Source organism: Schistocerca cancellata, chromosome 9, assembly GCF_023864275.1.
Source record: "Schistocerca cancellata isolate TAMUIC-IGC-003103 chromosome 9, iqSchCanc2.1, whole genome shotgun sequence".
NCBI classification, from domain to species: domain Eukaryota; kingdom Metazoa; phylum Arthropoda; class Insecta; order Orthoptera; family Acrididae; genus Schistocerca; species Schistocerca cancellata.
This window is the reverse complement of record NC_064634.1, coordinates 9,411,984-9,434,739: the sequence shown is the minus strand read 5'-3', so window position 1 is coordinate 9,434,739 and position 22,756 is coordinate 9,411,984. Positions and strand designations below refer to the sequence as shown.

Here is a 22,756-nt window from a genome sequence, read left to right as displayed (position 1 = left end):
AGGACACCACTAATCTGTATCCGAGCATTACGGAGCTGTTTTTCCTACTTATTCGCATTAACTTACAGTTTTTTCATGTTTAGGGCTAGCTGCCATTAGTCACACCGTATGGAAATTTTGTCTAAGTCATCTTGTATCCTCCTGCAGTCACTCAACTTCGACACCTCAAAATATATTACAGTATCGTCAGCAAACAACTAAAGATTCCTGCCCACCCCGTATGTCAAATCATTTATGTATACAGAGGACAACAGCGGTCGTGTCACACTTCCTGGGGCACCCCTGACGATATCCTCGTCTCTGATGAACACTCGCTGTCGAAGATAACGTATTGGGTTCTACAACTTAACAAGTCTTCGAGCCACTCTCATATCTGTGAACATGTTTCACATGTCTGGAACTTCGTTAACAGCCAATCTGCGTTTTGCCTTTCGTCCATAGGTCGAAGTATATCACATAAAAAAAATGGCAAACTGAGTTTCGCACGAGCAATACTTTCTAAAACCATGCTGATTCATGGACATAAGCTTCTCGGCCTCAAGAAAATTTAGTATATTCGAACTGAGAATATCTTCGAGGATTCTGCAGCAAACCGATGTTACGGACATTGGTTTGTAATTTTTTGGGTCCCTTCTTTTACCGTTTTTATATATTGGAGCCACCTATGCTTTTTTTCCAATCGTTTCGAACTTTGCTCTGGGCGAGATATTCGCGGTAGATCCACACTAGATCAGGAGTCAGTACCGCAAAATATTCTTTATAAAACCGAATTCGGATTCCATCCTGAGCAGGTGGCTTATTTGCTTTCAAATCTTTCTACGCCAGGGATACTTATTATTACGTCGTCCATATGGAAGTCAGTGTGATGCTCAGATGATGGTATGTTTGTACGATTCGCCTGCGTGAGTGTGTAGAAATCGAATTCCTCTTGAAATCATTTCGGTGGTTAGCTAATCCCATGTCACCAGAATATAGATTAACCAAGGCCATCAGCCCTACTTATGAGGAACATTATTTATTACGTCAATTCCGTGATGGAAATCTTTTTTAAAATAACAGACAGCCTCCTAAAAATCATTACATACATTCCTTTATTTTGTATTAATCACTGATACTCAAGCATGTGGCCACACTTACATTGAATCATTAGTAGAAAACAGAAGCATGTTGCTCGGTTCTTCCCCACATAGTAACAGATAAGCTTCATTTAGCTCACCCCGGCAGGGTGCTTAGCTTCCCCCTACGTGTTCGTTACTAACATTCTTCTTTCAGCGTTTGAAAACTAGGGTGCAAAAAAGATGACAGTTTTGCCGAATCATTACATGACAAGGTTATCAGTAAATTTAGTTATATTCTAGTCACAGACTCTGTTTTCGTGCAAAAGTTGTAATTCGTAAAACTAAGAGCTGCAAACATAGAAGACCTCTCTTTAAAGAGTTAATCATGTCTGCTCAAAAATGCCATACTGATGAAATGACGAGTGTATTCAGGACGTACTCAACAAGTATGAACTGATACCAGAGGAAAAGTGCTCTTTTCGGAGCACAAAAAACGTGAATATGTTACTGTTTATTTAAAAGACCCTGACTGGGGTATAAGCTGCCTAGTTCTACTTTCCTCAGCACCTATAAAATTCTCATCCGAGCATATTTCGCTCTTTTTGTAAAGTGCAGCTCAACTCGAACTCCCACACGCTCGCTTAACTGCAGCTGACTCACATCCACCAGTCCTTCGCTGTAAGTCGCCTCTTACCTTCTCATTTCCAGTTGTCCTTTCTCAGTCACTCAGCCCAACTCATTGTCATTATCTCTTTGCGTCTCTCTGTCATTGTCTCCTGTGCGACAGCCACAGTCTCCTTCGTTGGTTCTGTCCCACTGCTACGGTATCCTCTCACTGTCGTTGTCACCCTCTGCTTTCTCTTACTGCTAATATCTCATTCCTTCCTTCCTGCCGCTGCTGTCTCTATCTCTTCCTTCCTCATTGTCATTTATTCTGTCCGGCATTATCACTGGCTCTCATCGAATACCACATTCTCTTTTCCCTTATTCCTCCCCTTCTGGCACTGTCTCGTTCACTCTTTTCGTAACATTGATCTGTCACTGCAATCTATGTTCCACTGCCACTGCCATTATCTCCTTCGCTCTTCCTTCAACGATACCACTGTCTAGTATCTTCCAGTATTTATTGCTTGCCGGCCGAGGTGGCCGAGCGGTTCTAGGCGCTACAGTCTGGAACCGCGCGATCGCTACGGTCGCAGGTTCGAATCCTGCTTCGGGCATGGATGTGTGTGATGTCCTTAGGTTAGTTAGGTTTAAGTAGTTCTAAGTTCTAGGGGACTGATGACCTCAGTAGTTAAGTCTCATAGTGCTCAGAGCCATTTTTATTTATTGCTTTGCCGTTTCTTTGTCACTTCCACTGTGTTCTTCTCTTTCAGCATAAAAAGGCACGAATATGCTCTCAAGGTAAAATTTTCGGGAAAATTTTTAAACGTACTGAGGAAGGCAGAATGAGGCAGATGGTATCCCATTTTTCAGTCAGAGTCTTTTAAATAAAAACGAACACATTCCCACTTTTTTACGCCGGTAGGAGCATTTTCCGCTGGTCTCTTACTTTTGCCTTCTGGAGCAGGGCATATCGCTCATATGAAAAGAAATGCATTAGTCGGTAACATTTAAACGGTTTACTTAAGTGAAACTGAAATTACCCTAAACTAATTTCATGCCTCAGATAGGATGTTATGTGCAAAAAATGTTTTGCATGTTCTTCAGTACTACAAGATTGGGTTCCCTAAAGGTAACGGAGACACTTTGTACCACATTTGGCAGTGCCACGTCACTTTATAAACTACGTTTTCGCTTACGTTTTACTTGTACGTGTAGGGAAAATTAGAACCTCTGTACCTCGGAAAGGGATAAAAATAAATAGAAAATTTTCAAAAGTGTTCGACATCGAGATCTGAAGAATATATCGTAAAAAGTTCATCTATTTGCTATGCATAGCCGTCTTGGAATCCTCGACTGGGTTTTGTTTCGCTGCTGACGACGACAGTATAGTAAAGAAACCCTTTGTGTGAGGTTTTCCGAGGAATCGCCCATGAACTAATCGTGCCTCCGTAAGTATCATCAAGCCCACCGTAGACCATACCAGATGCAAAAAGAACCAATCGATTTGCTCCATCCGCCTACGTAGGAGCAAGTGTGTAACATTCATACTTTGACCCTGTACTGTAGTGTAGTGACCCTAAGGCGATACTCCTGTTGGGTATGCAGATGATCTCTGTCCAGAGGGCTATCCAGAAGACTTGACTTCACCTCTTCGTTACAACTGTAACCCGGGGTATCAGCACCTGAAAACCCTATTTGTATGCGTGGTGTTTTGTAATATATTAAGTAAGCATGCTGTTACAGGCATACCGATTAAAATGTATAGAGACAATTACTTCTCAATTTAAAGCAAAATAAATTCTTACGTATTTGATATCTGAAGTCATGCACTGGTTACCAACTATACTGCCACTCAATGAAAGAGAGATACTGTAAATTCAGCAATGTATTTCTCTCAACAAGACATTGAAGATCGAGTTCTCAGGGTGATTATCCGCATGTTGTTGTTGTTGTTGTTGTGGTCTTCAGTCCTGAGACTGGTTTGATGCAGCTCTCCATGCTACTCTCTCCTGTGCAAGCTCCTTCATCTCCCAGTACCTACTGCAACCTACATCCTTCTGAATCTGCTTAGTGTGTTCATCTCTTGGTCTCCCTCTACGATTTTTACCCTCCACGCTGCCCTCCAACGCTACATTTGTGATCCCTTGACGCCTCAGAACATGTCCTACCAACCGATCCCTTCTTCTAGTCAAGTTGAGCCACAAACTTCTCTTCTCCACAATCCTATTCAATACCTCCTCATTAGTTACGTGATCTACCCACCTAATCTTCAACATTCTTCTGTAGCACCACATTTCGAAAGCTTCTATTCTCTTCTTGTCTAAACTATTTATCGTCCATGTTCCACTTCCATACATGGCTACACTCCATACAAATACCTCAGAGTTTTTATTTCTTGTCCCCGGATTTTAATACCTACTCCAAATTTTTCTTTTGTTTCCTTTACTGCTTGCTCAATATACAGATTGAATAACATCGGGGAGAGGCTACAACCCTGTCTCACTCCCTTCCCAAACACTGCTTCCCTTTCGTGCCCCTCGACTCTTATAACTGCCATCTGGTTTCTGTACAAATTATAAATAGCCTTTTTCTCCCTGTATTTGACGCCTGCCACCTTTAGATTTTGAAAGAGAGTATTCCAGTCAACATTGCCAAAAGCTTTCTCTAAGTCTACAAATGATAGGACGTAGGTTTGCCTTTCCTTAATCTTTCTTCTAGGATAAATCGTAAGGTCAGTATTGCCTCACGTGTTCCAACATTTCTACGGAATCCAAACTGATCTTCCCCGAGGTCGGCTTCTATCAGTTTTTCCATTCGTCTGTAAAGAATTCGCGTTAGTATTTTACAGCTGTGGCTTATTAAACTGATAGTTCGGTAATTTTCACATCTCTCGACACCTGCTTTCTTTGGAATTGGAATTATTATATTCTTCTTGAAGTCTGAGGGTATTTCGCCTGTCTCGTACACCTTGCTCACCAGATGGTAGAGTTTTGTCATGACTTGCTCTCCCAAGGCCGTCAGTAGTTCTAATGGAATGTTGTCTACTCCGGGAGCCTTGTTTCGACTCAGGTCTTTCAGTGCTCTGTCAAACTGTTCACGCAGTATCATCTTTATCTACATCCTCTTCCATTTCCATAATATTGTCCTCAAGTACATCGCCATTGTATGAATACTATTAATGTTCTACTTTCACAGTAGAGATAAACGTACAGAGTAAAAGGCGATGGATTTTGGGATAAATGATGCAAATGTTTGTCAGTTTTCTGCAGGTATACACCGTAAAGATATAAAAAACACTAAAGATATAAGAAACAAAAAATGTTTATGGAAAACTAATTTTTCTGCTACCATTTGCATGAAAAATACCACAAGAGAGATTGTAAAATTTGTAGTTTACGTGAAGATTGGAAGGCTATTTGGACCTCTTCTAATGAAATGTTGTAATGGTGTACTCACACGATTGTTCCTTGCCTCAGACTGCATTACACTAAAAGTTGTAAGATTCATAATAAAAAAATAAGTAAATATCGTTAATCACGTAGGGAGTGAAAGAGAGTTCCATGCCTCGCCCGGATCGCACAAAAAATGCTACTTTTCCTAAACGCTTCGCCAGCTGGAGCTCCAACTTCCATCACTTTCATTTCCGGCCATGTCGTGTATATGTACCAAAACTTTGGCTGAAATCGGTAATGACGAGCAGGCGCGCTACATTTTTCATCTCTTTCATGGAACAATGTTGCCTTTCTCTAACTGATACATAAGCCCCTTTGTATCATCGCTGAAAGTCCGCATCTTCATCAAAGAAAAGCCTAGTAGAGTAAAAGACACTACAGTACGAGAGGCGTTCAATAAGTAATGCAAAAATTTTTTTTCTGAGAACAGGTTGATTTTACTCAGGTTTCCAATACAGGGTGTTACAAAAAGGTACGGCCAAACTTTCAGGAAACATTCCTCACACACAAAGAAAGAAAATATGTTATGTGGACATGTGTCCGGAAACGCTTACTTTCCATCTTAGAACTCATTTTATTACTTCTCTTCAAATCTCATTAATCATGGAATGGAAACACACAGCAACAGAACGTACCAGCGTGACTTCAAAGACTTTCTTACAGGAAATGTTCAAAATGTCCTCCGTTAGCGAGGATACATGCATCCACTCTCCGTCGCATGGAATCCCTGATGCGCTGATGCAGCCCTGGAGAATGGCGTATTGTATCACAGCCGTCCACAATACGAGCACGAAGAGTCTCTACATTTGGTACCGGGGTTGCGTAGACAAGAGCTTTCAAATGCCCCCATAAATGAAAGTCAAGAGGGTTGAGGTCAGGAGAGAGTGGAGGCCACGGAATTGGTCCGCCTCTACCAATCCATCGGTCACCGAATCTGTTGTTGAGAAGCGTACGAACACTTCGACTGAAATGTGCAGGAGTTCCATCGTGCATGAACCACATGTTGTGTCGTACTTGTAAAGGCACATGTTCTAGCAGCACAGGTAGAGTATCCCGTATGAAATCATGATAACGTGCTCCATTGAGCGTAGGTGGAAGAACATGGGGCCCAATCAAGACATCACCAACAATGCCTGCCCAAACGTTCACAGAAAATCTGTGTTGATGACGTGATTGCACAATTGCGTGCGGATTCTCGTCAGCCCACACATGTTGATTGTGAAAATTTACAATCTGATCACGTTGGAATGAAGCCTCATCTGTAAAGAGAAGCTCTGCACTGAAATGAGGCTTGACACATGTTGGATGAACCATTCGCAGAAGTGTACCCGTGGAGGCCAATCAGCTGCTGATAGTGCCTGCACACGCTGTACATGGTACGGAAACAATTGGTTCTCCTGTAGCACTCTCCATACAGTGACGTGGTCAACGTTACCTTGTACAGCAGCAACTTCTCTGACGCTGACATTAGGGTTATCGTCAACTGCACGAAGAATTGCCTCGTCCATTGCAGGTGTCCTCGTCGTTCTAGGTCTCCCCCAGTCGCGAGTCATAGGCTGGAATGTTCCGTGCTCCCTAAGACGTCGATCAATTGCTTCGAACGTCTTCCTGTCAGGACACCTTCGTTCTGGAAACCTGTCTCGATACAAACGGCTATTTCCCCGTGCTAATCCATACATCAAATGGGCATCTGCCAACTCCGCATTTGTAAACATTGCACTGACTGCAAAACCACGTTCGTGATGAACACTAACCTGTTGATGCTACGTACTGATGTGCTTGATGCTAGTACTGTAGAGCAATGAGTCGCATGTCAACACAAGCACCGAAGTCAACATTACCTTCCTTCAATTGGACCAACTGGCGGTGAATCGAGGAAGTACAGTACATACTGACGAGACTAAAATGAGCTCTAACATGGAAATTAATCGTTTCCGGACACATGTCCACGTAACATCTTTTCTTTATTTGTGTGTGAGGAATGTTTCCTGAAAGTTTGGCCGTACCTTTTTGTAACACCCTGTGTTGTTGTTGTGGTGGTCTTCAGTCCTGAGACTGGTTTGATGCAGCTCTCCATGCTAACCTATCCTGTGCAAGCTTCTTCATCTCCCAGTACCTACTGCAACCTACATCCTTCTGAATCTGCTTAGGGTATTCATCTCTTGGTCTCCCCCTACGATTTTTACCATCCACGCTACCCTCCAATACTAAATTGGTGATCACTTGATGCCTCAGAACATGTCCTACCTACCGATCCCTTCTTCTGGTCAAGTTGTGACACAAACTTCTCTTGTCCCCAATCCTATTCAGTACTTCTTCATTAGTTATGTGATCTACCCATCTAATCTTCAGCATTCTTCTGTAGCACCACATTTCGAAAGCTTCTATTCTCTTCTTGTCCAAACTATTTACCTTCCATGTTTCACTTCCATACAAGGCTACACTCCATACAAATACTTTCAGAAATGACTTCCTGACACTTAAATCTATACTCGATGTTAACAAATTTCTCTTCTTCAGAAACGCTTTCCTTGCCATTGCCAGTCTACATTTATATCCTCTCTACTTCGACCATCATCAGTTATTTTGCTCCCCAAATAGCAAAACTGCTTTACTACTTTAAGTGTCTCATTTCCTAATCTAATACCCTCAACATCACCCGACTTAATTCGACTACATTCCATTATCCTCGTTTTGCTTTTGTTGATGTTCATCTTATGTCCTCCCTTCAAGACATCATCCATTCCATTCAACTGCTCTTCCAAGTCCTTTGCTGTCTCTGACAGAATTACAATGTCATCGGCGAACCTCAAAGTTTTTATTTCTTCTCCATGGATTTTAATACCTACTCCGAATTTTTCTTTTGTTTCCTTTACTGCTTGCCCAATATACAGATTGAATAACATCGGGGAGAGGCTACAACCCTGTCTTACTCCCTTCCCAACCACTGCTTCCCTTTCATGTCCCTCGACTCTTATAACTGCCATCTGGTTTCCGTACAAATTGTAAATAGTCTTTCGCTCCCTGTATTTTACCCCTTCCACCTTTAGAATTTGAAAGAGAGTATTCCAATCAACATTGTCAAAAGTTTTCTCTAAGTCTACAAATGCTAGAAACGTAGGTTTGCCTTTCCTTAATCTTTCTTCTAAGGTAAATCGTAAGGTCAGAATTGCCTCACGTGTTCCAGTATTTCGACGGAATCCAAACTGAACTTCCCCGAGGTCGGCTTCTACTAGTTTTTCCATGCGTCTGTATAGAATTCGTGTTAGTATTTTGCAGCTGTGGCTTATTAAACTGATTGTTCGGTAATTTTCACATCTGTCAACACCTGCTTTCTTTGGGATTGGAATTATTATATTCTTCTTGAAGTCTGAGGGTATTTCGCCTGTTTCATACATCTTGCTCACCAGATGGTAGAGTTTTGTCAGGACTAGCTTTCCCAAGGCCGTCAGTAGTTCCAATGGAATGTTGTCTACTCCGGGGGCCTTGTTTCGACTCAGGTCTTTCAGTGCTCTCTCAAACTCCTCACGCAGTATCGTATCTCCCATTTCATCTTCATCTACATCCTCTTCCATTTCCATAATATTGTCCTCAAGTACATCGCCCTTGTATAGACCCTCCATATACTCCTTCCACCTTTCTGCTTTCCCTTCTTTGCTTAGAACTGGGTTTCCATCTGAGCTCTTGATGTTCATACAAGTGGTTCTCTTATCTCCAAAGGTCTCTCTAATTTTCCTGTAGGCAGTATCGATCTTACCCCTAGTGAGATAAGCCTCTACATCCTTACATTTGTGCTCTAGCGATCCCTGCTTAGCCATTTTGCACTTCCTGTCGATCTCATTTTTAAGACGTTTGTATTCCTTTTTTCCTGCTTCATTTACTGCATTTTTATATTTTTTCTTTTCATCAATTAAATTCAATATTTCTTCTGTTACCCAAGGATTTCTACTAGCCCTCGTCTTTTTACCTACTTGATCCTCTGCTGCCTTCACTATTTCATTCCTCAAAGCTACCCATTCTTCTTCTACTGTATTTCTTTCCCCCGTTCCTGTCAATTGTTGCCTCATGCTCTCCCAGAAACTCTGTACAACCTCTGGTTCTTTCAGTTTATCCAGGTACCATCTCCTTAAATTCTCACCTTTTTGCCCTGTATACTATATTATTCCCCACTCCGCTACAAGACTGTGTTATTCAACGTGACCCACGTTCGATGCAGCGGCCTCGCGCCACCCTACTGGAAGGACATGCATTCCCGCACGGTACCACTCTATTGCTCGACGTCGGAGCCAACGTCTTTCTGCATCGATAATCTCCCCATCATCCACGTACTGCTTCCCGTAAAATGCATCCTTCACTGGAGCAAACAGATGGAACTCGGAAGGCGGGGGGTCCGGGCTGTAGGGTAGACGAAGAAGAACGGTCCAGCGAAGTTGGGTGTGCAGAGTTGTGTAACGCCTTGCGTTGTCACGGACGAGGAGAATGTCGTTTTCATTTTTGTGCCAGGGAACACACTGAAGTCGTTCCTTCAGTTTCCTGAGGGTAGCACTATACCATTAAGAGTTGATCGTTGCAGAGTGTGGGAGGGCACCAAGCAGAATAAGCCCTTCAGCGTCCCAGAGTACCGTCGGCATGGCTTTATCGGCTGACGGAGCGGCTTTGAACTTTATCTTGGGAGGAGAGGCGCCGGTCCATGCACTGGCGTTTTGTTTCCGGTTCGAAGTGGTGAACCCACGTTTCATCGCCTGTGACGATGCAATGTTCTACTAAAATTTGTCATGATCATCCTTGTAGCGCGCAAGCAATTCCGCATGGATGATTCTTCGTAGCTCTTGATGATCTTACGTTAGACGGTGGGCAACCCAGCGTGTACACACCTCTGAATATTCCAACTCGTGGATAAGTGTGTAAGCGTATTGTCACATCGCTGGCTTAGTCGTGGAGTATCTTGGCGGGCAGTCGCGTCTGTATAGAGTCGTGTGCGGGACACCGAACTCTTACGTTGTGTTGTGGACAGCTCTGCATGTAAGAAGCATTGTTAGTATGGAAGTCGAAGTGTTGCTGTAAGTGCTATTGCAGTAAAGTGATGATATATGAAATGGTTCAGAGGAAAGTGCGTCAAGAAGTAATTGAAAATTAGATTAGATTAGATCTACTTTCATTCCAATTGATCCGTAGTGAGGAGGTCCTCCAGGATGTGGAACATGTCATAAAAACAACAATACATGACAAATATTTACAATTAAAACAAATAAGCTAATGTACCATTCCACAGGTCCCAAGTGGAATGATCGTCATTTTTTAATGAACACTAAGAGTCATTTTACAAATACTAATGCACTGAATTTAAAATAAAATATTTTTTATTTATTTATAAGGTAATAAACATGTAATACAACTACTGTAATACTTATTTACAATGAACACATTACTGCACTGAAATGGTGCAGAAGTTAGATTATTCTTACACACACACACACACACACACACACACAGACACACAGACACACAAATTTTCAGTGAACACATTACTGCACTGAAATTGTGCAGAAGTTATGTTGTACTTATATACAAATCAGTTGGTTTTACTAAGAAATTCATCAATGGAGTAGAAGGAGTTGGCCACCAATAAATCCTTTAGGCTTCTCTTAAACTGAATTTCATTGGTTGTTAAGCTTTTTATGGCTGCTGGCAAGTTACTGAAAATGTGTGTTCCTGAATAATGCACACCTTTTTGTACAAGACTAAGTGACTTTAAATCCTTGTGAAGATTATTCTTATTTCTAGTATTGATACCATGAATTGAGCTGTTGGTTTGAAAAAGTGATATATTTTTAATGACAAATTTCATTAAGGAATATATATATTGGGAAGCAGTAGTTAGTATCCGTAGTTCCCTAAACAGGCTTCTGCAGGATGTTCTTGAGTTCACACCACATATAATTCTTACTGCACGTTTTTGTGCCCGGAAAATTTTAGCTTGGCTTGATGAATTACCCCAAAAAATAATCCCATATGACATTATGGAATGAAAGTAAGCGTAGTATGCCAGTTTTTTCATTTTTATGTCCCCTATGTCTGACAAAATTCGCATTGCAAACAGAGATTTGTTAAGACGCTTCAGCAGTTCTGTGGTGTGCTCCTCCCAGTTGAATTTATTATCAAGCTGTAATCCCAAGAATTTAACACTGTCCACTTCCTCTATCTTCTTGTCATCGTATGTTAGACATATACTCTTGGGAGACCCCTTACAAGTTCTGAACTGCATGTAGTGTGTTTTTTCAAAGTTTAATGACAAAGAATTGGCTAGGAACCAGTGATTAATGTCCACAAATATTTTATTGGCTGATCTTTCTAAGACTACATTTGATTTGCTATTTATTGCAATGTTTGTATCATCGGCAAACAAAACAAACTTGGCATCTGGTAAAATGAGCAGTGCCGTCGATAACGTATTTGTGTATCCTCTCGTTGTGTGTCCTACCGTACAGTATCAATCATCCGCGCCGTGTTCGGTCTCCAAGAATGGACTAACGTGAATCAGTAATACTATTTACCACAAAAGAGTGCAAGCAAGTGCCAGAGAGCGTGAGGACGTGCGTTCGGGCGTCGCGTTTCCGCATCATCAACAATCAGTCGCGCCGCGACGGTTACGCGCACGCTCGTACAAGTAAGAACTAAGAAACTGAAAAAAAAATTAGCTTTACGAACAGTGTTATATCGTTACTAGTGTCAAGGAGGACTATTACCAGATGTCTGTATGTGTGACGAGCGTAAGAACTTTCGTTCTTTCATTCGGCTCCCGAATCATCAACAATCACCCGCGTCGCGTCGGTTACGTACGCTCATCTTGAGTGATATTGTTGACAGATAACCATCAAGATTGTTAATTGGGATAAACATTTATGACTTAGAATGTAAACAGTGCAACCTGCGACTTTCCTTTAGTCGTCTCAGAATATAGTTGTTCATACCAGACGTAGAACAGTGTCGTGTTTTAACGTTGAGCGGCTCCCAAAGACCTTGTAAAAAATAACTAGACTCACTGATGGCGCTGCAGTCGCGGGATAATTTGAACCTTCGGCTGGACGCCATTATAGTGGTTGTAGTCTGATGTGTTGTGTAGTATTGTTGTTTATGAATACCCTGATTCAACGTTGTGCATTTGTTGGGGCGTACATACAGTATTTGTTATTCGTAATTCTACTGTCTGTACATTCCAGTCAAAAGAAGTACAGTGGTGAAGAGTTGTGCAGCGATTAATTGTACAAATAAATTCGAGAAAGGAACGAATATTACATTTCACAGGTATGTGAATACTTTAAGTTGTTTTGTATGTCGGTGCACGTGCTTAATAAATGTTTTTGTAACACGGTATTAGCATAATGTCTGTGCAACTATTTGCAGGTTTCCTTTCTCAAAAGCACAGCTGTTACAAAAATGGTTACAAGCTGTCAGGAGGGAAGATTTCCGACCGACAGAATACCATTTTATATGTTCTGATCATTTTGAAGAAAGATCGGTAGTGTTTTCATGGTCTAGGTTAGGTTGAAACTTGATAATTTGGTCGTAAGTTGCCAAAGCACTATGCCATATATAACGCACTCCTCGTCATGAAATCTAAAGCAAGGTAGAGTCAGAAAATATCTATTAATATAGTGGGAAAATCTTCGAGCATTTTGATGCATTTTGCGTACATCTATTGAAAATGAACTACGAAAACTGCTAGGGGTCCAGTACATAACTTTTAGCTACGGCAGATTCCATGTAGTACGTAAGATAAATTCATAAACGGTGACTAGTTGCTGTTTGTTCATAAATTAAAAAGTATATTGTAGTAACGTAATTAAATGAGGCATTATGTTTGCGACCTAACTCAAGGGAAGGCATTTTATAACCAAAAGCGATGTATAAACATTCGAACTCCGCGCGTCAGTTTACCACTCTAATGGCCGCCGCCCAGCCACTCAATTTGTCCGCTCTTCACAGTCGACCACTCGTGCGGTTGTGGGGGCGTGGTGGTTCCACTAAACCCGCTTGCATAGTTCGATGGCGGGGTCAGTGATTTTCTCTGCCTCGTGATGACTGGGTGTTGTGTGATGTCCTAAGGTTAGTTAGGTTTAAGTAGTTCTAAGTTCTAGGGGACTGATGACCATAGCTGTTAAGTCCCATAGTGCTCAGAGCCATTTGAACCATAATTCGATGGATAATTTCAGGCAAGCGAGCAGCAGTGTGGAGCAGAACAGTACGACCGCCGCGGGATTATCAGGTACGTGGTGTGGACAGGGCGCACGGTCAAGAAACGGTCACTTTTCGGCAGCCAGTTTAAAGGGTCCCCCCACCCATTCGCACTCCCGGCCGTGTTACGAGCGTGTCAGCACTTGCAACAGACACCGATGACCTCGTAGTTTGGTCCCTTCCGTCCTCTTTTAAACCAACCGACCAACCACTACCAACAGAGAGGTCCGGTTGATTAGCGAGGTGTCTGATTGTCAGCCGTCGGCCACCTGCAACACTGCAGGTGTCACAGCTGTGTCCAGCCGGCCGGCAAGCGGGCAATCGCACAGGTTTGTGCAACATTCTCGCGATGGATGACGGACGGCTTGCCCAACGACTCACCGTGCTTTTGTTCACTGTCAGGCCTACCTGGACTCTCTGAGAGCGCCTACGAATATCTGCGACACTCTGGTTTTCCGCCAAAAAAAAAAGACTCAGTGTCCTCTTTGTTTGGAACGCACCTCCTTTACAGGCGCCATTTTGAAGGCTATGTACAGCGCTGCCACCTGTCGGAACTTCATGAAACTGTAGGGGATGAAGCGGGAGTATTACACCATGCCCCACAACAAGTTACGGATTTTTAAACCAAAACTGCGAGGGAAAAATGCGCTGCTTTACTTATTGAAGGCCCCCTCGAACTCATGATTGGCGCCTTGTGAGCAGACGTGTACCTCCTGCAAGGTGTCGCTGAAGCACGGGACAGGGAGACGGCGGAAGGGGAGTAAGCGGCGCGCGGCCTGCGGTCGCTCACCTGCCCGCCTTGGTGACGATCATCTCGGTGCCCAGCTCGTGGAACTCGTCCCACAGCGGCTTCATCTCGAGCGCGGCGCCCGCCGCCGCCAGCTTGGGGTGCACGGGCGCCGCCCCCGCCGCCTCCGCCGCGTCCTTGGGGGCGGCGGCCCTGGCGCGGCCGCAGTCCTCCGCCTCCGGGGAGCCGCCGCCGGAAGAGGTGACGGCCGCCTTGCCGCCGAAGTCGCCGCAGCTCGCCTTGCCCGCGCTCTGCAGGCACGCTGCGGCAGCACGACGGGGGGCGTCAGTCGCCGGCTGGCCGAACTCTCACACAATCAGTCGCATCATCACAGTGTTGGCTGGGCAGTACACCAGGAGTACGGGGTTATTACAAATGACTGAAGCGGTTTCACAGCTCTACAATAACTTTATTATATGAGATATTTTCCCAATGCTTTGCACACACATACAAAAACTCAAAAAGTTTTTTTAGGCATTCACAAATGTTCGATATGTGCTCCTTTAGTGATTCGGCAGACATCAAGCCGATAATCGAGTTCCTCCCACACTCGGCGCAGCATGTCCCCATCAATGAGTTCGAAAGCATCGTTGATGCGAGCTCGCAGTTCTGGCACATTTCTTGGTAGAGGAGGTTTAAACACTGAATCTTTCACATAACCCCACAGAAAGAAATCGCATGCGGTTAAGTCGGGAGAGCGTGGAGGCCATGCATGAATAGCTGATCGTGATCTCCACCACGACCGATCCATCGGTTTTCCAATCTCCTGTTTAAGAAATGCCGAACGTCATGATGGAAGTGCGGTGGAGCACCATCCTGTTGAAAGATGAAGTCGGCGCTGTCGGTCTCCAGTTGTGGCATGAGCCAATTTTCCGCGGGCTACGCGTGAAACTTGCCCGCACGCGTTCAACCGTTTCTTCGCTCACTGCAGGCCGACCCGTTGATTTCCCCGTACAGAGGCATCCAGAAGCTTTAAACTGCGCGTACCGTCGCCGAATGGAGTTAGCAGTTGGTGGATCTTTGTTGAACTTCGTCCTGAAGTGTCGTTGCACTGTTATGACTGACTGATGTGCGTGCATTTCAAGCACGACATACGCTTTCTCGGCTCCTGTCGCCATTTTGTCTCACTGCGCTCTCGAGCGCTCTGACAGCAGAAACCTGAAGTGTGGCTTCAGCCGAACAAAACTTTATGAGTTTTTCTACGTATCTGTAGTGTGTCGTGACCATATGTCAATGAATGGAGCTACAGTGAATTTATGAAATCGCTTCCATCATTTGTAATAGTCCTGTAAGGTCCGGCCGCGTAAGTGCAGCTGGTCGCCGTTTACTGCGAGGGCTATTCAGAATATTAACTTCCAACAGTCTACTGAACCAAGAAAAAAATAGACAATGTTTATATGCGATCTGTACTTCAAATATCTGTCTTACTGCTGTCCTGTCCACTGTGCCCTATGACCTTTCAGCTCAGTGAAGCTGGCGCCTAGAAAAGGTCGAATGAGAGCATCCGTAATCCCTCTGTCGAACTCCGCAACTTGCCCGATAGGTAGAAGACCCGAGAAGTTTTACGTGTGCACTCATAGACAGAAATGCAAATGGTCGAACTACACACGTAATTAAGAAGATATTTGTGGTGTCGCCACCAGACACTTGCTAGGTGGTAGCCTTTAAATCGGCCGCGGTCCGTTAGTATACGCCGGACCCGCGTGTCGCCACTATCAGTGATTGCAGACCGAGCGCCGCCACACGGCAGGTCTAGAGAGACTTCCTAGCACTCGCCCCAGTTGTACAGCCGACTTTGCTAGCGAAGGTTCACTGACTACTTACGCTCTCATTTGCAGAGACGACAGTTTAGCATAGCCTTCAGCTACGTCATTAGCTACGACCTAGCAAGGCGCCATATTCAGTTACTGCAACTAGTTACTTCAAGACTGTATTCTGAACAAATAATATTGTGAATCAAGTACCGTCAAGAGCGCCGTTCATCATTAATGGATTAAAATTAAGTATCAAACTAATTCCGCCCGCTTTCTGAATTCTAATTCCTTCTCATGTTCCAGACCTCACGCCAGTATAGTCCATCCCTCCTCACGCCAGCCTACGTGAGCCAAAACACGAGCATTTAGGCCTCCACTCGTAACACTGTGTTGGCTCTTCTGCCAACACAACAATATTCTTGGGTTTCAAGCGACGCCAAGTGGTTAGCGGAAGACGGACACAGCAGACAAATTTCTCAAGCAGTTTCATCTAGGGCACGACAGCAGAAGGCCTCCGAAGAAGACACGAAGAAGACTGAGTTTTTTCCCCAATTTGTGGATCGAGGAAAGAGAAGATTAGCCGGATCCTGACGAGACATAAAATCGAAATGGTCTTCCGGCCCGTAGCAAAGATTCTGCAACAAATGAAGCCTATGAAAAAGGATGTAGGCCTCTGAACACCTGGAATATACAAAATACATTGTGGGTGTGGGGAGTTTTGTGTCGGGCAGACTGTCTGCACCATTGAAGTGCGCCGCGTAAAACATGTAACGCTTTACCGCCTACGCTATCCCGAAAAATCAGATGTAGCCGAACATGCATTAGAGAACGAACATCGAATTGCATTCGACGAGACTTATACGAGGGCTATCCACAAAGTGCAGTGCTATTACAAATGATTGAAGCGATTTCATAAATTCACTGTAGCTCCATTCACTGACATATGGTCACGGCACACTACAGATACGTAGAAAAACTCATAAAGTTTTGTTCGGCTGAAGCCGCACTTCAGGTTTCTGCCGCCAGAGCGCTCGAGAGCGCAGTGAGACAAACTGGCGACAGGAGCCGAGAAAGCGTATGTCGTGCTTGAAATGCACTCACATCAGTCAGTCATAACAGTGCAACGACACTTCAGGACGAAGTTCAACAAAGATCCACCAACTGCTAAGTCCATTCGGCGATGGTATGCGCAGTTTAAAGCTTCTGGATGCCTCTGTAAGGGGAAATCAACGGGTCGACCTGCAGTGAGCGAAGAAACGGTTGAACGCGTGCGGGCAAGTTTCACGCGTAGCCCGCGGAAGTCGACGAATAAAGCAAGCTGGTAGCTAAACGTACGACAGCCGACGGATTGGAAAATCTTACGGAAAAGGCTAAAGCAGAAGCCTTACCGTTTACAATTGCTACAAGCCCTGACAACCGATGACAAAGTCAAACGCTTTGAATTTTCGGCGCGGTTGCAACAGCTCACGGAAGAGGATGCGTTCAGTACGAAACTTGTTTTCAGTGATGAAGCAACATTTTTTCTTAATGGTGAAGTGATCAGACACAATGTGCGAATCTGGGCGGTAGAGAATCCTCACGTATTCGTGCAGCAAATCCGCAATTCACCAAAAGTTAACGTGTTTTGTGCAATCTCGCGGTTTAAAGTTTATGGCCGCTTTTTCTTCTGAGAAAAAAACGGTACAGGACACGTGTATCTGGACATGCTGGAAAATTGGCTCATGCCACAACTGGAGACCGACAGCGCCGACTTCATCTTTCAACAGGATGGTGCTCCACCACACTTCCATCATGATGTTCGGCATTTCTTAAACAGGAGATTGGAAAACCGATGGATCTGTCGTGGCGGAGATCATGATCAGCAATTCATGTCATGGCCTCCACGCTCTCCCGACTTAACCCCATGCGATTTCTTTCTGTGGGGTTATGTGAAAGATTCAGTGTTTAAACCTCCTCTACCAAGAAACGTGCCAGAACTGCGAGCTCGCATCAACGATGCTTTCGAACTCATTGATGGGGACATGCTGCGCCGAGTGTGGGAGGAACTCGATTATCGGCTTGATGTCTGCCGAATCACTAAAGGGGCACATATCGAACATTTGTGAATGCCTAAAAAAACTTTTTGAGTTTTTGTATGTGTGTGCAAAGCATTGTGAAAATATCTCAAATAATAAAGTTATTGTAGAGCTGTGAAATCGCTTCAATCATTTGTAATAACCCTGTACATTACGTTTTGGAATTAAAAATAAATAAAGTATTTGAAATTTTTTTATTATATACAGATGAAAGCTACACTTAAATACTGCTTTTCTACATAGTTGCCATTTAAATTAAGGCACTTATCGTAGCGATGGACGAGCTTGGAAATTCCTTCGTCGTAAAATTCGGCCGCCTGCGCCTTCAACCACGTGGTTACCTCCTCTTGAAGCTGTGCGTCGTCATCAAAACGCTGCATAGCCAACCACTTCTTCATTGCTGGGAATAAGTGGAAATCGCTCGGTGCCAGGTCGGGACTGTACGGCGGATGAGGAAACAACTCCCACTTAAAAGATTCGAGAACTTCACGAGTGGCATTTGCCGTGTGGGCCCGGGCGTTGTCGTGAATCAGCAAGATCTTTGAGCCCAACTTTCCCCTGCGCTTGCTTTGTATTGCTCTTCTGAGGTTGTGCAGAGTTTGGCAATACCTTTGAGAGTTTATTGTAGTGCCTCTTTCCAGGAAATCCACAAAAAGCACACCTTTTCTGTCCCAAAAGACAGTCGCCATCGCCTTCCTTGCCGACATTGTCTGCATGCATTTCTTGGGTTTTTGGGGGGAATTTGTGTGCCCCCACTGCACTGACTGCAATTTGGTCTCGCAGTTCACATGCTTAACCCATGTTTCGTCACCAGTAACGATGCGATCGAGTAATGAGTCGCCATCTTTCTCGTAAGCGTTCAAAAACGTTAACGCTGCAGCCGTTCTCTGATTTTTGTGAATCTCTGTCAAGATTTTTGGTATCCATCTTGCACAAAACTTGTGGTAACCAAGCTTTTCGGTAATGATTTCGTGCAACACATTTCGTGAAATTTGTGGAAAACTCATAGAGAGTTCCGTTATTGTGAAATTACGGTTTTCACGGACCGCGGCATCGACTTTTTCGACAAGTTCGGCAGTCACTATGCTGGGTCTTCCACTTCGCTCTTCGTCGTGAACGTAGGTTCGGCCATTTTTAAATTTTATGACCCATTGACGCACTCCACCTTCAGTGATTATGTTGTCCCCACACACTTCACAAAGCTGCCGATAGATTTCTATCGGTGTACAGTTTTTTTGCAGTCAGAGACCTTATTGCAGCACGCACTTCACACTTCGCGGCATTTTCAATTAACGCTGACATTTCAAACTGTCACAGCAACTCAACGGAGTACAGCACGAACCTCTCACTAGCACGGCAGGATGCCGACTGAGCGGCGGAATGCCATGACACCAAGATGGCCGCGCTAGCCCCGCCCCTAACGGACACAAACGAAAACGTAATGTGCTTTGTGGATAGCCCTCGTATTATTAAACGAACCACCCGCTTCTGGGACAGCGTAATAAATGAAGCAATGGAGATCAAGATATCGGACGAAACCCTTAACAAAGACCGTGGACTGCAGCTGAGTACGGCCTTACGGCCTGTGATCCTGTCATTGGGCAGTTGAAGTGGAAGCGGCGGGCGCGCCACCAAAATATTACCATATACGGTGTGGGACTGCAGCTGGTGACGTCACTGGCGACAGCTCGGCTCCATAAGCACGGCAGCGGCGTCCACACGACAGTCAACCGCTTGACAATGGCGGGAAGCTGGTGGGGAGCTAACCACGCGACACGGCTTGAAACCCGAGAACGTTTTATTGCTGGATATCGCCGCGAGATCATGCATTCGTTCAAGAACTGTAATCGGAGCACACCATAATTTCTTTCCGTCTTATATCGGACGCAATCACAAAATTTTTATTTACAAATAATCATTACAGACTTCACCTCACGATTTAAGGAGAAAACTCGCACACTTTCTGGATATCAGCCAAAGCAATCGATCTCGCGTGATAATTTGCGCCACTAATCCGATAGTATGCAGTTATGACCGTCTGAACATGCAACTTCTAAAGTTGCCCTCCAACTGCTTGTCAATCACGCTGTCCACTGCAGTCGCTTAATGCCCGAAAGCTAAGTGCTGTACAGTGCAGAGACATGAACTTCTGTTTCGTTGTGTCAAAAAAAAAAAAAAAAGAAAAAAACGGTTTCTCATCTGTAGCTGGTGCTAGAGATTTTTTTGCTTCGAATTTTTTTCGCGATTTATAAATGCAGATCGTATGGCTGAAACGAATGAATACGTCATTGAAGAAGCAGTTCAGCGCTATTTTATTTTGCTTTTGTTCTTTATTTTCTTTGGATTTTAAAGCTGGCACTGTTAAAGTGAAGTACATTAGAATGAGACGCGCAATTCTTCAACGAGGTTGGCATGGTTAAATTGAAAGTCGAAAATCATGGACTACATTTCATAATGGTTCTTCACTCGCTTAGGTTTATTCATTTTGATTTTCAGGTGAATTTATATTTACAGAAAATTGTTAAAATACTACTGAACGTATACGTGGATGAGGCTGATATGTTACGTATATATATTACTTATTATTTTTCGCCCGGAGTAACACGTGTTGTCCGACAATATTTCAAAGGGCTATGGACAGCCGTGGCTCTCTGCACACTCCTCTTCACTCGCCTTCAGCATCTCGCGACTAGGACAGCTCTGGTTTCTCCCTCCCCTCCCCCCCCTGTACAGTACTTGGCGCTCGGGCGTTAGCGGCTGCAGTGGGGGCGGAGCAAGTTACAAACAACCGGTGTGCCCGCATGTCTTAACGCTGTACATTCAGGGTCATGTCTTGCAAGTGTGCTTGTTTCTCCTTAAAATATGTCATGTTGGTAATGTTTGCTTGTTGGTACCGGGTCTTCCAAATCTGCAATGAGAAACGTAAAAACCTTATTACAAACACGGATTTAGAAATCGTTTGTCTTCTACCTGACAAAGCATCCTTTAAACTAAATATGCGAGAAATGCAAACAAGACAGATGGAAAAAAAAGTAAGTCAACTGTTTATTATTTAAAAATTATCGTCATGTGTGTTCAAATGGTTCAAATGGCTCTGAGCACTATGGGACTTAACATCTGAGGTCATCAGTCCCCTAGAACTTAGAACTACTTAAACCTAACTAACCTAAGGACAACACACACATCCATGCCCGAGGCAGGATTCGAACCTGCGACCGTAGCAGTAGCGCGGTTCCGGACTGAAACGCCTAGAACCGTCCAGCTCATGTGTGTTAATACGTTTATTCTTCTGTAAGATAAGCAAGTCAGTCCCTCCAGGAAAAGTGTTAGGGGTTGCCTGCGCGACTATAATTGTACCCACACCTACATCTTCCCGCGTGAGGATAATCGACGTCCACGGATCTCTCTCTTCAGAACTCCAAAAATATGGAAATCGCTTGCCGAGGGATTGTGTGGAGGATGTATAAGGGTTTCCCAGCGAAACTTCTGAACTTTAGTCGAAACAACAAGCACGTCATCCCCGAGGACGTCGCAATGCCTCTTTTCCTTAACTGCAACGGTCCGCCGATCACTGCAACACGGCACCATAATAGACGCACAAAGCAAGTGAACACTTTGCAAAAACTCGACCGCGCCACCACGTCCAAACGCCCAGGAATGCTGTTGGACGGCACCATTCTGTTTCAGGATAACGTCCACCCACATGTTGTCAAGACTGTTTCGAATATGCTGCAGAAGTTTCGTTGTGATGCCCTTACACATCCTCCAAGCAGTCCCGATTCTCACGATACAAGTTCCACATTTTTGGACTTCTGAAGAAAGACATTCGCGGCTGTCGATTTGCTTCGGAGGTTGAGGTGCTCGCCAGGGATCAGCCGGGGTTCCGCACGTAACTGCACACATTTTTGTCATGGGGGGACTGACCATCTTGTCGCAGTGGGATAAATGTATGATCAAATTTTGGAATACAACTTACTTACTTTTTTTCTAATCGTTTCGTTTTCATTTGACTGCCACTTATATAAAATAAGACATATCCATACCCTTGGATTAGTATGGTAACTGTAATGTAGGTAACATGCGTTTTCGTAATAACTTAAGACTAGGATTATTCGCATATACACTACTGGCCATTAAAATTGCTACACCAAGAAGAAATGCAGATGATAAACGGGTATTCATTGGACAAATATATTATACCAGAGCTGACATGTGATTACATTTCGACGCAATTTAGGTGCATAGATCCTCAGAAATCAGTACCCAGAACAACCACCTCTGGCCGTAATAACGGCCTTGATACGCCTGGGCATTGAGTCAAACAGAGATTGGATGGCGTGTACAGGTACAGCTGCCCATGCAGCTTCAACACGATACCACAGTTCATCAAGAGTGGTGACTGGCGTATTGTGGCGAGCCAGTAGCTCGGCCACCATTCACCAGACGTTTACAGTTGGTGAGAGATCTGGAGAATGTGCTGACCAGGGCAGCAGTCGAACATTTTCTGTATCCAGAAAGGCCCGTACGGGACCTGCAACACGCTGTCGTGCATTATCCTGCTGAAATGTAGGGTTTCGCAGGGATCGAATCAAGGGTAGAGCCACGGGTCGTAACACATCTGAAATGTAACGTCCACTGTTCAAAGTGCTGTCAATGCGAACAAGAGGTGACCGATACGTGTAACCAATGGCACCCCATACGATCACGCCGGGTGATACACCAGTGTGGCGATGACGAATACACGCTTCCAATGTGCGCTCACCGCGATGTCGCCAAACACGGATGCAGC

The 22,756-nt window shown here is 44.3% G+C and overlaps 1 protein-coding gene across 1 annotated transcript in view; it reads right to left on the bottom strand.

Annotated features, from left to right (window-relative positions):
• Positions 1-22,756, bottom strand: part of LOC126100691 (T-box transcription factor TBX1-like) — a 196,820-nt gene that overhangs the window by 111,587 nt on the left and 62,477 nt on the right. Inside the window, exon 2 of the mRNA XM_049911307.1 lies at positions 14,142-14,389. Coding sequence (XP_049767264.1) covers positions 14,142-14,389 — 248 coding nt within the window. The remainder of the gene's footprint in view (positions 1-14,141; positions 14,390-22,756) is intronic.